General features: G+C 53.4%; 1 protein-coding gene across 3 annotated transcripts; it reads right to left on the reverse strand.

Moving 5' to 3' along the window:
- Nucleotides 1-5318: 5318 nt before the first annotated feature.
- Frs3 (fibroblast growth factor receptor substrate 3) lies at nucleotides 5319-14537 on the reverse strand. 3 transcript variants are annotated; one of them, XM_085679256.2, is made up of 7 exons: nucleotides 14405-14537; nucleotides 12726-12869; nucleotides 11056-11144; nucleotides 10039-10225; nucleotides 7806-7967; nucleotides 6885-7036; nucleotides 5319-6675 (listed from the first exon to the last, which is right to left on the reverse strand). In XM_085679256.2, exons 3-7 carry the CDS (start codon nucleotides 11119-11121, stop codon nucleotides 5764-5766), a joined length of 1479 nt encoding a protein of 492 aa, XP_085535382.2. In that variant the 5' UTR covers nucleotides 11122-11144; nucleotides 12726-12869; nucleotides 14405-14537; the 3' UTR covers nucleotides 5319-5763. The 3 variants fall into 3 exon arrangements, with proteins under 3 accessions (XP_085535382.2, XP_085535383.2, XP_085535384.2); XM_085679257.2 differs by lacking the exon at nucleotides 14405-14537 and adding an exon at nucleotides 12959-14367; XM_085679258.2 differs by lacking the exon at nucleotides 11056-11144.
- Nucleotides 14538-14689: the final 152 nt, after the last annotated feature.

Below are 14689 nucleotides of genomic sequence, written 5' to 3' on the forward strand. Positions count from 1 at the left end.
TGCCTCCCCAGTACTGCTATGCTTGGCTATTTATGTAATTGCTAGAGATCAAAATTACGTTTTTTATTTTACTCATAGCAACTTCTAGGCACCATTCATTCCCCATAATAGTTGAAGGAACAGATTCAGAGTAGGTGAAGGATATGCCTGAGGTCGCACAGCTATCAGAGACATGAGCCTATCTCCCATAATCCTGTCCTTTTAAAGCTTCCCTCTCCACCTAGACAAAAGCTTTTGGGGAGTCTGCAGCTTTGTTAGGGCTCACCTCACACAATCCAGATTTTGTGTCCTGGACGTCCAATGTTTACTTGGGAAATCAGGGTCACTGTACCTGTGTACACTGGGCCTCAACCCCCATGAATCAAATCTGTTGATGTGTTCCTAGGAAAAGGGAGACAAGGAGCCTCCAGGAACACCTGGTACCTCTTCCCTACCCCCATTCTTCAGGCTGAGCCCCAGCTGCTCCTAGCACTGCTGGGCTGCCCCAGTCTGGTACTCAGTCCAGAGCAGACCAGCCACTCCAGGCTCACATTCCTTCCCCCAGGGAGTTAGAGCCCTGTACTCAACTCTTCCCTGCCACACTCCTTCAAGGACTCTCCTACCTGGAGGGAGGGAACTGGGACAGGCAGGACAGCAGGTGGGAGGAAGCAACAGGAAGAGTCTTCCCCCAGCCCCCAAGAGCCACAGCTCCCTGCTAAAGAAGGGGACAGAGCTGAAGAAGGGGACAGGGAAGACACAGGTTCAGTGGGAGGTTCACTGTTCAAAGCCAATCATCACATCTGGCACAAGAGTAACGCCCTTGACCCCCTGACCTCTCAGGTCCTCGCCAGGGACAGCTCTGCCAGTAGTGTCCATCCTGGGGCCCAGAGAAGTGTCTACCCAAAGAGCAAGACAAGAGACTGAGAAGATGCCACAGTGACCAGAGCACTTTTCTGCCCATCTCCAGCACAGAATAAAGCTTCAGGAAGTGCTAAGCCAAGGGACAGGGATAATGAAGCTCTGATGACCCAGCCTCTGTGGAGACACTCTTCCCACCCCTTTCTGAAACCCGAGTTCCCATGCCTAGCGTTCCATCAGCTCCATGCCCACAGCAAGAATTGGTGTCACCTAATCCCAGGGCATACTCAGAGGGCTGAAAGGGAATAACACCTGGATGAATGGACCATTCTGAGCTTGATTTGCCAAGAACTCCCATGCTAGACGGGGCCGGGGACAAGGAACGCAGCAGGTGTCTATATAGAAAAAGACAGGATGGTTTCAGGCCAAGTTTGAGTTCTCAAGAATCAGTAGTGAAGTGAACACTTACAGTCTGTGTTGGTAGAATTACAGTGTCTGGAGCAGGGCACTGTCTGGTTGGAGGCAAGGTCAGCCCTAGGTGCTGTTTTCAGGCATGGCTCAGACAGTAGCTCAGGAGGCATGCTGGGGGGAGTCAACTGCAGAGGTGATGGACAAGGGGGTGATGGAAACAAGCCGGTCACTATCCATCTACTGACCACTTGACTACAAGCCAGTTGCATGGTTAATATTGGGGGGACATTTTCTTATTTGACTCTGGCAATAATTCCTGGAGGGAGGGACTGCTATTATTCCTATGCAGCTGATGAAGAAAAAGTGGTCAGAAGGTGCCACGAAGTCTCTGGTGAAGGGACCATGGCAGGAATATATGCTGACATTCTAGCTGGTTGTGATGGCTAATCCTTTCTCTCTCTCTCTCTCTCTCTCTCTCTCTCTCTCTCTCTCTCTCGTTAGTTTCTTGAAACAGGGTTTCTCTGTATAGTCCTGACTGTTCAGACTGGCCTCAAATTCAGAAATCTGCCTCCCGAGTGCTAGGATTAAAGCTGTGTGCCGCACTGCCTGACAGTTAATCCAGTCTTTAAGATTTGCTCTTATTTTGGTGGTGGCACACACCTTTAACCCCAGCAGTTGGGAGGCAGAGACAGGTGTATCTCTGTGAGTTCAAGGCTAGTCTGGTCTACAGAGCAAGTTCCAGGACAAGCTACAAAGCTACACAGAGAAACCATGTCTCAAAAAAACAACAAAAAAATTGCTTTTATTTATGTCCATGTTATGTGCACATGTTCCCACAGAGGCGGGAGAGAGGTGCCGGGTGCCCTGGAGCTGCAGTCACAGGAGGTGTGAGCAGGCCAACACGGATGATAGGAACTGAACTTGGCTTTTCTGCCTAAGCAGGGTGTGCTCTTAACTGCCCAAGCCATCTCCAGCCCTGCACTGGTTAACTCTACTTGACCAAGTTTAAATCCCCTAGGAGACCAACGTTTGGGCACGTATGGGAGGGGTTTTCAGGCTGGTTTAACTGAGGTAGGAAGAGCATGGGGGCAGCATTTTACGGGTTGGGGTCCCAGACAGACAAGGAGGAAGTGAGTTGAACCTCCGCTGACTGGGAATGGATACCGTGTGACGTTGCCTCACACTCCTGTATCACGTCTGTCATCCATGATGAGCTGTGGCCAGGCACGTCTGTCATGGCGATGGCACAGGTAACTAATGCTCCACCCTGCTTGCTGGCCAGCTCCTCTCCGCCACAGATGGCCATGGCTTAGATGGAGACTCGCAACATTTATCCTGACCTCTTCACCTCTGAGTAGGACTTCACTTGAAGGTACTTGCTGGAGCACCCAGTACTCAGGATCATTTAACCTGACCTCCTACACACCTGCCCTGCCCCTCCCATGGATAGGAGCTGTCCCTGAGGATGTACAAGAGCACAGGAGCAGGGTAGATCTGTGGGTGTTGGGTAGGCATGGGAGGAGCAGGGTCACTGGGTAGTTAAGCTGAGGTCCTGGCCTGGAATTCCAAGTTGGGCACTGGAGTGTGCTCTACTGAGAACAGAGTCATTTGGGTGGGGGAGTGGTCCTCAGTCTGGTCAGGCCTGGCCCAGAGCAGGGGTGGGATGGGGCGAGAAGGCCACACGACTGGCATCCAGCCCCAGTAGAAGCCATTAATTAACTAATGGCCTGAGGTGAGTCTCTTCACCTCCTGGCCTGTTTCCTCTCCTGGACACTAAGATAACAAAACCTGCCCAGCGAGGCCTGACAGAGATAAATGGTCTCAGCCGCTCTGTGTAGACTTGGTGAAGCCTTGTTATTACACAGGGGTGGGTTTGGGGAGGGCCTCTCCAGTCTGACCTGAAATGTCACTCACAGACAGGATGCTGCATCCTCTGTTTTTCTGAGGGAAGCCCAGGGGGCCAGCAGTGCCCACATCTAAAGAAGAAAACAGGTGCTCCGCCACTGGTGTTGGCTATGATTTCTGGACGAAATGGCTGATTCCATCTAAGCTCCCAGCCCTGACTTTTGAGGGACAGGTCCCAACACAAGGGCAGCTGTTACCTTCCTGGGCACTGTGCCCATTTGCCCATCCATCCCTTCCTGTAGGAAAGCTGTCCTCTCTCACCCTACCCTATCCCTGAGAGAGGAAAATTCCTATAGTAAATGTGGGTCAGAGGCAGAGGGGAAGGTGAGGGCCCCACCGGGCTGGGATCCAATTTCTGGGGCCTGTGTCTTGAACTTTCCCACTGCAGCAATGGTAAGCTCCGAAGTTGGGGGCCTCAAGAGTGGGGACAACTGTTGGTTGTCCTCAGGAACAGCTGGGCTCCTTGGTGTTGAGACCATGTCTCTTGGCTGGGCTGGAATTTGTTCGCAGACCAGGCTTGCCTTAACCTCAGAGGTCCACGTGCATCTACCTCCAAAGTGCTAGATCTAAAGGTGCAGGGTAGTACACTTAAAATCTGTCCACTATCAAAGTGGAATGGCGTTCACCATCTGGCTGGCTACCTGTCATATCAGCTCCGGGTCTTCCATGTGCAGAATGAGGCCCACTTGCTTAACCATTCAGTGGCAGAGCCAGGGACAGAATTGGGTGTCTTGACTACAGCAGGAGTCTGGAGGACTGGGGGTGTAGTTTAGCATGAACTGTTTGCTTAGTATGCATGAGGCCCTGGGTTCCATTCCCACAGGCGAGAGGAAGAAGAGAGAAAGAGGGCAAGAGACGAGGGAAGGAGGAAGGGAAGGGAAAAGCCACTCTGTCAGCATGGTTTCATAATTGCTGAAGTGTGGTTAGGGTCCTAAGGCCTGACCCTGGCACAGCTGTATCTGCCTCCACCCTGTGCCCCCAGCCCCCGGCTGACCTTCCTGTGTCTGGACATAAGCCCTCTTGGAGAGACTGCAAGAGCAGGGACATGTGCTGAGGACACAGAAGGCTGCAGAGGCCAGGAACACCCTGCCACAGTGCTGAAGCCAGTCTGATCTGCAGAGGGTTATCCCTCAGTGCAGAGAACAACGGTGGTTGGGGGAAAGAGGGAGAAGGGTCTGCCGCCAGGAGCTCCTGGGTGAGGCAGTAGTCTCCTCCTGCATCCTGCTGTGACCAATCCTCTTTGTGCATTTTAGAGAGTGCAGGTGACATCCACTTGTCATGAGGGCCTTCTCAGTCTAATCTCCAGGCAGAAGATCGTGGCAGAGGAAAACCGGGGAGCCCCATCCCGGACTGTTGCTTTGATGGGGAGGGCCACATGATCACGGCACAGGACAGGGAGCCACACAAGGAGCACCAGAGAAAAGACCTGTCTCTCTCTTGGACAAACTGGCTCTCATGCTCACTCTGGCTTCAGAGCTCATCACAGGGAGGAGGCACAAATAGCCTGAGGAAGAATGGAGTCCCTGCCACAAGAGGGCACCAGGTGGCCTGAGTGATGGGGGCTGGCAGGAGCCCGCTGGGCCTGTTGGGCCTGAGCTAAGGTACAGGTCCCTGGGGGCTCCATCCTGGGGCAGTCCTCCAAAAGAGCCTCCAACAACAAGCTGGAAGGCTGGGCAAATGTCATATGGTTTTCCCTGGGCTACTTCTGGGATTTTAGCAAAATCCTGTGTGAAGTTTCTGGCCTGGGCTCAGCTGTGCTGGGGGTAGCTGAGGAGCAACTGTGCTCTACCTTTGGGCCAACATGTTAAGGGGCAGCAGTAGCCCCCAGGGGCTTGCCTGGAGGGGTGCAGGGGAGAGTCTTGTGAAATGGCTCTCTTCCCCTCCCTGGTCCATTTCAGCTGGGATGAGAACATCATCTCTTGGGGAACCTTTCCTCCAGTTTCCCTCTACATCTGGGCTCCCAGCAATGGGGTCTTATTCTGCAAGAGCTCATCCATCCCTGGTAACTGTAAGTTTTAGGCTTCTTAGAGAAGAAAAAGAAATGACCAAACTTTACAACCACCCCGCATTTGCCAGAATGAAGCCCTATCTCTCTCAAGCCTGCCCGTTCTACCTATCTAGACCCCTGCCAGGAAAGACTGCACAAGAAGATAGACTCACTGAACCAGAATTTAAAAATAATTATATTAATAATAAATATGTTAAGTTACATTTAAAACAATAAATAGAAAAATAAACTGATAAATAAAACCAACAGGTACAAAATGTTTCAAAACTTCAACCAAAAAAAAAAAAAGAAGAAGAAGAAGAAAAGAAAAAAGAGAAAACACATACAGACAGACAGCTGACAGACTAGACAAATGGACATTAGGGAAGGGTGCAAAATGCAACCTTGGGAACCCTTCACAGTTTACACCATGGCTCCCTCCACTCCAGCTCACCCTCTCTCCCCAGGTTGGGGAACTGGACACTCAGTGGCTGACATCTGTGGGGACTCCAGCAATGCATAGAAGCATCTGGTTTGCCCCAGTGTCTGCAAAGCAGCCGAGGCCAGGGCTGGTGGGTAAGGTGGAGGTCTCCCTGCAGGAGGCGGGCGGGGGAGGACCAGGTCTACAGAGGCAGGTCGGTGCTGTTGTGCCGAGTCTTCCTGACAGTGCCATCATCTCGGGGCAGAGCCCTCTGCAGGTTGGACATGGCCACGGTCTTCTTGAGGTCAATCACGGCATAGGAGTCTGAGCTGCGAGCAGGGTGTGGGGTGGGCCCAGGAGCTCCGGACACTGCGGGGTTCTGGGGCCCTTTGGGACGGTCTGTGCCCCAGCCCTTGAGCTCCACCTGGATGTAGTTGAGCTGCCTTGAGGGCTCAGGGCCAGGCCGGCGGAAATCAAAGTTGAAGACTCTTGGGGAGCCTCGGCGGCGGGTCAGTGGGACAGGGAAGTTGCTGTGGCTACAGGTGGAGGAGCCCCGGGTGCTGGTAGGCTTCTGTAGTGGGGTTTCATCCTCCTCACCATCGGGGAAGCCATTTGAGGATGGTGTAAGCCCATCCCTGGAGTCCCCATCATCCCCAGCCTCCCGGCCCAGCTGCTGAGCTTGGCTCTCCCACACAGGAGGAAGCGGGGGCAGGTTCTCATAGTGCAGCAGTGCGGCCCTCCGGTGGGCCAGGCCACTCCACCCTGGCTCCTCTGGGCTCAGTCTCCAGCCAGCTGCTTGCCGCAAGCTCCCGCTGACATTCTCATAGGTGCATTTGGGCTGGGCTGGGCACTCAGAAGGGCCCTCATTGTTGTTGTGATGGGGAGGGTCATGCATGTTGGGACACAGGCTTTGGCACTTCATCACCTGCCGCCGAGCTGGGGTGGGGCCCAACACAAACTTGACCTGCCCTGGCTGTAAGAACACCTGTGGGTCCCGCTGGTCGGAAACCCGGGTCTGTGGGAAGGGTGCCCGGCCCTCAGGCAGTGGCTGGAGGCAGTGGCGACTCCTGCGGTGGTCTTCTTCACCAGTTGGTGTGTTGACATAGGTGTGGGACTGCCGGGGAAAGATGCCAAGGGAACAAGTGGGTTTAAGGACTAGGAGGGTGGGAAAGGCAGTGGGACAGAACCAGAGGAACAGGAAAAGAGCCACGTTTCTTCTGCCGCCTCTAAACCTCCCAACATGCTCACCCTTCTGGGGGTAGAAAGGAGCCCTGCAGGGTTTCTTCCCCTTCCCACCTAGAGTGCAGCCTACCATATGCGCACCTGCTCATCGGAGCCAATGAGGGTGTGGGTAGACTCTTCCCCAAGTGTGGGATGTCGGAGGCTGCTTGTGGAGGGTCGGCGGGGAGCGGAGAACCGTGTGCCCTCTCCAGGGCAGCCAGGGCAGCCATTGGAGAGGCTGGAGACAGTGTAGCCTAGAGGTGGCAGCCAAGGGGAGGGGTATGGGAACCACCTGACAATCATTTACAATCCGATGCACACATTTGTGGGGTGCCCTGCAACTCCTCTGACAGCAAGGCAAGACACTCTCCAGGCTCCTAGTGTGACTAAGCCACAATGAACTGGAAGCCCTGGCCTGCCTTCTGAAGTCACCCTGAGGCCGGAGGCTGACCCAGCCTCCCACTCCATCACAGCCTTACTTTAAACACGGAAGGTACACCTGTCACCCCGGGACTATCCCATGACTGCAGTCAGGCTTTGCCACTGAGCACCACATAAACACCACAGACGCAGGGACCATTTCTGTCCCTCCTATTTCCCCCAGATCCGGCCAGGGAATGCAGAGCAATAAGTAGCTGTGTAGTCAGAGACCCAACAAGCACAGACTGTGGGAACTCTACACAGTCATGGCCAGAGATGGCTGCACCAGTAAGTCAGGAGAGGTATATGTTGTATGTAACCCAGCCCAGTAGACAGAGGAAGCAAAAAGCTCCAGACTGCTGTTTCTATGGCAACCCAACGTCTTCCTGTCTGCTTCCCAACCACTAGTCGACCCAATGCCTAGGATTCCGCAGCTCCAGCTTGAGTCACCCAATTGGCCCTGCCCAGCACTGAGCCATCCTCAGGAATGGTTCTCATGATGGGGGAATGTCCAGGAAAGCTGGCTCAACCCTGCTATCCCCAACCTGCCAGCTTGACGTGGGCCTCCCAGACTCATGGTTCCTGGGGTGGGGGTCTCCTTACCAGTGGGTTGTGAGGGCCCTCGAGGAAGGTCGAGCTCTGGGGGGCGGCTGTTCCGTGTGATGATAACCGGCTCCTCCAGCACGCTGATGCTGTTACACTGCATAAGGTCCTGCAGCAGGTTGAAGATTTCCTCAGCCCGTGAGCACTTGAAAGCAAAGATCCCTGGAGAAGGCAAAAAAGCAACAAGGCTCTTGTCAAACCTAAGCGGCTAGGAAACATCAGCCAGTCAAAAGGAAATGTCCCTGAACTTCAGTTCCACCCTGTGCCTCTCCTTTCTGAGTACTCATCCTCGGGGCATTCCAGAACCCCAGAGACCCTGGAGGGACAGGCGGAAGGGGATGAACCCACAGCACCTGTCTCCCTACACTACCTGCTGCTATCTTCCCAAGGTCCAGCACTGCAGCCATATTCCCCAAGGTATGCTTGTTTTCATAAGGATGGCTGCTTTCCGGGGTGAAGCGAAAACCACAGAGAGTTGCCCTCATCTTCCTGTACCTACTACTCCCTGCCCTCCAGGGAAAACAAGCTCCACCCAATGCCCTCTTATCATTCACAGGTCACTCACGGGCTAGCCAGAAGGCAAAGGCCTCCTGTCCCCACACATGGGGCCTTGCAGAGCTTGGGTTCTGGTGCAAAGGGAAAAGATGGGCAGAGCTGAAGAGAAACACAGCAAGGCGGTCCTGCGGCTCCTGCTATGATCAGCCTCTAAGCCCTTCCAAGTCTGAGCTGACCCCAAAGTGACAGGAATGGGCTGAGCACCTGGAATTCAATGGCTCTAAAGATGGCAGCCTGGGGCTCTGCAACACAGGATCATGGGATTCAGGGACAGCTCTGGGGACACCTTGGGCACACATTCACAGCAAAGATAGATATATTACGAGATATGGCACCACACCTTCATAAGTAGTCACAAAGTTCAAGGCTGATCTGTGCTACCCATTAAAACCCTGTTCAAAAAAACCAGGGGGAAGGGTAGAATCTGTGGTAAAATGTTTACTTAGCATGCACAGACTCTGGGTTAAGTCCCAGCACCACACCCAAATAATAATAAATACAATTAAGTGGAAATATGGACAATGCATATTATATTACTGTTATAGTGTTGTCCATTCGCCCGAGTATAGAGCAACTGAAGTTTGTAGAAACAGAATGAGAGAGATGGGGAAGAAAAAACGGCTCTTCGGGCAGGAAATGTAAAAGCCGGAAAAGACAGGAAGAGGTGGTGTGACACCCTTCTGTGAACCCAGCACTTGAGAGGTGAGAGGAGACTCACCATGAGTTTGAAGACCAGTGAAGGCTACATATAACAAGACCATCTCAAAGGGGATGGGCGGTGAGAGATGGAGGAGGGAACGGAGAAGAGGAGGGAGGGAGGGGACAGAGAAAGTCTGGTATCAGGAGAAGCCCCCGCACTGGAATCTAGGACAGCCTCCCTCAGGTGCCAAGTGCAGATCAAGCGGCTCTGCCTCATCTCTCTGTTCACACGCCATGTTCTCCTGTGCCCTCTCGTGCCCATGAACTACAGGAATGAGGGGCATGGAGGAAAGGGCCACACAGCAGTCAACCCAGGAGACTCACTGGCCTGCGGCTGTCTCAGGAGACACTGATCTCCTCCACCTGTCTGCCTGCAGCACAATCTCAAGGACTCCTGGGGCTGAGACACATCTGAACCATAGACAAGCCCAAACCTCATGCCCTAACCTCAGCCTCATGGAACAACCTGCCAGTCCCTGACCTCTGGCTGCAGAGGGCAGATGCTCAGGGGGATCCAGTACTCTCCGCTGCCCACAGGTGATGGCACACAAATGTTGGGCTCCTGAAGGCTAATCTGTATATGAGACCCAAGCTCCTGCTTCTCCAGATCTCAGCCCAGAGCAGCTGGTCTTCTTCCTGACCTCTCTTCCACTATGGATGAGATCCAGGGTGTATGGCATGGTAGCTAGGAAGGCTTTTATTTTCTACTGTAAGGGCAGTAGAAACCTGAAACCATAGCAACAATAGGAAGAGTGGTTTGTCTCTGCTAGGTAGACTCTGGCCTAGGAGCCCTGGCTACTTCATGGATGTGCACCAAATGTTCCCACAAGACTCGAGGAAGAACAGCAGTGATGCCTGAACCTTTCCCTGCTCTGAGCAACATCACCAAGTCTGATGTCTGATGTCAGTATGTGAAGGGCCACACTCCAATTCTGTAACAAGCTCATGTCCCTGTCCTGGAGGGCAGACTGGTACTCACCCTGGCCCGTCTGACAGCGGCGGCCACTCTCAAAGGAGAAGAGGTTGGAGTCATAGCCATAGCGCCGCAGGCAGAGGTAGGGCCAGCGGACAGCATCCCGCTGGTGCAGGTGCAGCACCAGCTCACTCTGGGTCAGCTCCATCACCCCTGAGCCCAGCTCCACCCCTTCATCGTCCACATTAGTCACCTGCAGGAAGAATGGACACAGGATCAGCAAAGAGCCCAAGAAGGTATGCAAGGGGCCCTGAGCACTGGGAGACAGTGACTGTGGGTATATGCAAGGGACCCTGAGCCACTGGGAGACAGTGACTGCGGGGTTAGGGCCAGCAGACTGAGTGGCTCTTAGCTGTAGCACAGGTATACTGGCCCCCTTGGGTCACACGGACAAGTGCCATAGGGCATGACAGTTCCATGGGGACTGTCTCTCTAATCTCTTCTATGGTTCTCAGCTCTGACATTTGTAGACAGGAGAGAGGTCACCTGTTGACCCCCAAGGCCAGGTGGTTAGCTGTCCAATGCTCAAGAACTTCCTAGGGCTCAATTTCAAAGGCCAGGATGTCAACAAAGAAAGGTTTAACTGCTGATTCAAAGTCGAAAGACTTGCTGAACAGATACAGCAGTCCTCCAATACCCAAACTGCAAACTTGCTGAGGGCTCCCTCTCTAGCTGGGAAGGAGAAACGTTGGCCCTGACAAACCCCAGCGTGAGGAGAAGGCGCCTCCTGTGGGATGTAGGGAGCTAAGGTTCATAAAACACCAATACAGTGTTTCTTCAGGGCTATGTATGCTCTCTTTAAAACACATTATTCTTGGTGGTAAGGGGGTGGGGGGAAAGAACAACCAGAAATGAAAAAACAAGGGTTAGGTTCCCCCGGCAAACCACCTCAGATGTCAGAGAGCAAGCTCAGGGCACCTTACTGAGTCCACACCACAGCCTGTCATTTCTCCTTCCCGAGAGACACTGGAGGCCTAAACTCCACAGGCCCTGGGAACTCGAGCAGGGAGAGGCTCTGGGTACCTTGAACTTGGTAGGGTGGTTGTGTGGCACGCTGTCTCTGTCCAGGCAGCTACAGCAGCTCCCCATGGTGTCAGAGCAGCCTTTCCACCCTAGGGACAGACAAGGATGAGCAGGTCACCAGTCACCCTGCCAAGGAGCTCTGAGCAGACACCACACTGTGAGCACGTCCTCCAGCCAAGAGGTTGTGTGACACAGACACACCCTGAGGGAATGCTCTCTCAACCCGTGGTCAAACACGCTTGGGATAAACATTAATTTAAGTTAGAATGAGTGAAGGATTCCTACAGGTGGGGGACGGCAAGCTTCTCAGAGGTTGAGAGTCAGCTGGGCCTGGGAAGCACACAGGGGTCTGACCTGTGGAGTGACTGACTGGAAAGCTGCACAGCTATAAGGGGCATGGGGAGTGGCCGTCACAGTTGTGATCCTCATCTGGAGTCAGCAAACAGTGTCCCTTGGCTGTCCCAGATACTATCTTGTTCCGTTTTCTTCCCCTCGTTTTTCACCTTACCCATTTCACTCCATCCATGTTCTCTCTTTCCTCCCTTGCTCCACCCTAATATACACCAGAAAGGAGTACTTCTGGTGTTCTCTTCAAGTAAACTGCTAGTACACTGTGATCATAAAACCCAATAATCCAGGAAGTGGTGGCGCACACCTTTAATCCCAGCACTTAGGAGGCAGAGGCAGGCGGGTCTCTGTGAGTTAAGGCCAGCCTGGTCCACAGAGAGAGATCCAGGACAGCTGGGGCTACACAGAGAAACCCTGTCTTGCAAAAAACAAAAACCAAATTGAAACAAAACAACAAAAGAGGCAAACCCACACTTAAGGACTGAACACTGGAACTCACAGAGATCTTCTTGTCTCGGCTTTCCAAGTGCTGGGAGTAAAAATACTACCAGGTTGGGCTCAAACTAGCATGGTTTTTTAAAAAACCTTGGATAGATATTTCTTCACTGAGGAAAAAAAATGCTGGGGCTAAGCATGTAGCTCGGCAGTCGGTACTTCCTATGAGACTCCAGATGGAACTCCCAGCACTCCACGAAAGCAACTCACAGAAGGCCGGGTTGCCTTCCCAAAGGTTGGAGCAGAGATAGGAGACCTTAGCTGGCTTTTCCCTTCAGGCTACTGGTAATGGGAAGACATCACAACAGACAGGTTTCTGCCTTACTATGGAGAGGAAACCACTTAGACCTCTGTGACCTAAGGGAACAAGACACACATGGACAGAACCCAAACAGAGATTTTGTTCTTCGTGCTGGAAATCCAATGCAGAGCTTTGTGCTTGCCACATGAGCGCTCTGCTGCTGAGCTACATTCCGAGGCCCAGACAGCAGGGCTTTTTATTTTTATTTTTGGTTTTTCGAGACAGGGTATCTCTGTAGCTTTGGAGCCTGTCCTGGAACAAGTTCTTGTAGACCAGGCTAGCTTTGAACTCATAGAGATCTGCCTGCCTCTGCCTCCCAAATGTTGGGATTAAAGGCATGCGCCACCACTGCCCAGTCCAGCCAGCAGTTTTAAGAGGTTCATTTTACTGCAAAAACCACAAGGTAGTGGATTATCCAGGAGCCTCTGTTGCTGTGGTAGAACCTTTAACAACCCAGTGACCTGTTTCCTACATTCCTCCCGAGTTAAGAAACTCTACAAAACTGACACCTAGCCGCAGTTCTTACCTCACCCAGGCCATTGGGGAGCCGACCCTGGGAGGGGCATGGGAAAGGATTCCCACTTCACTCCCCCTGTCCTTGGAGGGGTGTCATGGCCCAGGGTCTGCAGAGAAGTCACCTGGATTCCTGTGGGTCACAGCTGGGGCTCACCTAGCACAGGAGACAGAGACCATACGTTAATGGAAACCTACCCTCAGCCCCCCAACTCTTCATGGAACAGACTTATCAGTGTCTCCCACCTGGGTTTATCTGGTCCAGGTCCTAGTGGATCCTGGGTCCAGCTAGAAAGACCAATGAACACAACACGATCTCCGATGAAAGACCATAGATTTGCAGCTCTGGATGGAACTCCCTAGGACCAAGGACAATGAACTCCGAGGAGCCCAACACCTCTAGTTGGCAGCTGTCACTGGAGTCCCCTCGGAACCCTGCTGCTCAGACCACCACCTGACCTTGTAGAAAATTTCAACCCTATAAAAAGTTTTCTTTCTCAGAAGAACAATAACAATATGCTAGCTAGTTCAGCAAGAGCACCAGTTTAAGATTCTGAAAACCAACATTCTAGAACGTTTTGTAGTTATATCTGGGAGAGGGTTTGTCATTCTCCCTTCACCATCTCCAACTCCTGACCCTCCCCCTTTTTTGAGGAAACATCCATCAATTATGGGAGTTCTAGCTGAAGTAACTTCTAGAAGCAGTTATTAGTGAAGCACTTCCCACTAGGGCAGGCTTTCTGTTCCTAGTGTCAGAAAGGACAGTTACAACAAGAGGCAAATTTTCAGATCATCTGAGCCCTAGGTAGATGAATCAACAAACCAGGACTCCTAAGAAAATTCCTGAAATCCCTCCATCCCTCCTGGTCCAGGAAAACAGCACTTCCCAGTGTTCCCCCCACCAGCCCTGCACGACTCTAGAACCCCACACTCTTGGTCTGGTTAATTCTTTGGAAGGAGTAAGAAGGTTGAAGGAATTGTGTGCAGGCTAAAGGCAGGGACTGAAAAGACCATGGGGGCTTAAGCCATCAACAGGGTGTTGGGAAGGGATGTGAAGTCGAGAGCTACTGGATGTAAGATGGGGGAGGGGTTGCACCTTTCCGACTCCCCTCTTTTTCTTTGAGATTTCAAACACATTATTAGATAATTCATTGAGAGGGATTACTTTGGGTGGGGTGGGGGAGGCTCTGCTCTGAGGTAGGTAGGATTAGGGGTAGGCACTAGATGGAGGTATGCGGTCTGAAAATGTTTTGGAAGCCTTGGGAGATGGGCAAAGATTCTGGGTTTGGGCATGGTGCAGAAATGAAAAGGCTGAGGAATTTCTGGATGGTGACTGCGGAAGCCTTTGGGTCACTGAGGGGAGAAGAGATGTGCCTGTGGGTATTTCAAGAGGTTGGGAGAGTGAGTGAGGGGGTTCTGCGGAATCCTGGAGACCCGAAGGTGTAACCAGGGGAAGGGGAGAGGGTGGGGTCTGGGGAGCGAGAGGCAGAACTGGTTACAGGTTTTCTAGATACCCAGACGGAATGCGGAGGTCGCAGTCGCGCTCCGAGCCTGCATCCCCGCCCCCAGCCCCCGGGTCCGCCGCTAGCCCGCCCGCTTGGGGCTTTCTAGGATAGGAGCGGAGACTGCGGCGCGGCGCGACACGGCCTCGGTAGAGTCGCCTGGTCCCCGCCCCGCCGCGCCCCGACTCACATCGCCCCGCGGCCCGGGCGGCGCCGGGCCCCGCTCCCGGGTCCCGCTGCAGCAGCCGCCGCCCGCCCGCAGCTAAGGCCTCCCCGCCCCGCCCCGCTCCCGCGGGGTCGGAGGTCGCGGGCTGCACCAACGAGACGCTGCGGGCCGGCCGACCCGAGCGGGGGCAACCGGCAGGCAGCCTAGAAGGTCCCTTTGGAGGACTTTGCAGTCGGGGGCAGAGAGCATGCGCAGACGCCAGAGGGCGCTCGGGGCCGGTGGCTGGGAATCCTGAGGGGCGTGGCCTGT

This window comes from Myodes glareolus, chromosome 18, assembly GCF_982192425.1.
Source record: "Myodes glareolus chromosome 18, mMyoGla1.1, whole genome shotgun sequence".
NCBI classification, from domain to species: Eukaryota; Metazoa; Chordata; class Mammalia; order Rodentia; family Cricetidae; genus Myodes; species Myodes glareolus.

Bases quoted from the DNA above. Each gene is read 5' to 3' on its own strand.
- Frs3 (XM_085679256.2), bottom strand. From the start codon at position 11,121: ATGGGGAGCTGCTGTAGCTGCCTGGACAGAGACAGCGTGCCACACAAC. The intron at 10,226-11,055 runs GTACCCAGAGCC...TTCTTCCTGCAG, and splicing joins ACCACCCTACCAAGTTCAAG to GTGACTAATGTGGACGATGA. The intron at 7,037-7,805 runs GTAAGGAGACCC...TGCCACCTCTAG, and splicing joins AGGGCCCTCACAACCCACTG to GCTACACTGTCTCCAGCCTC.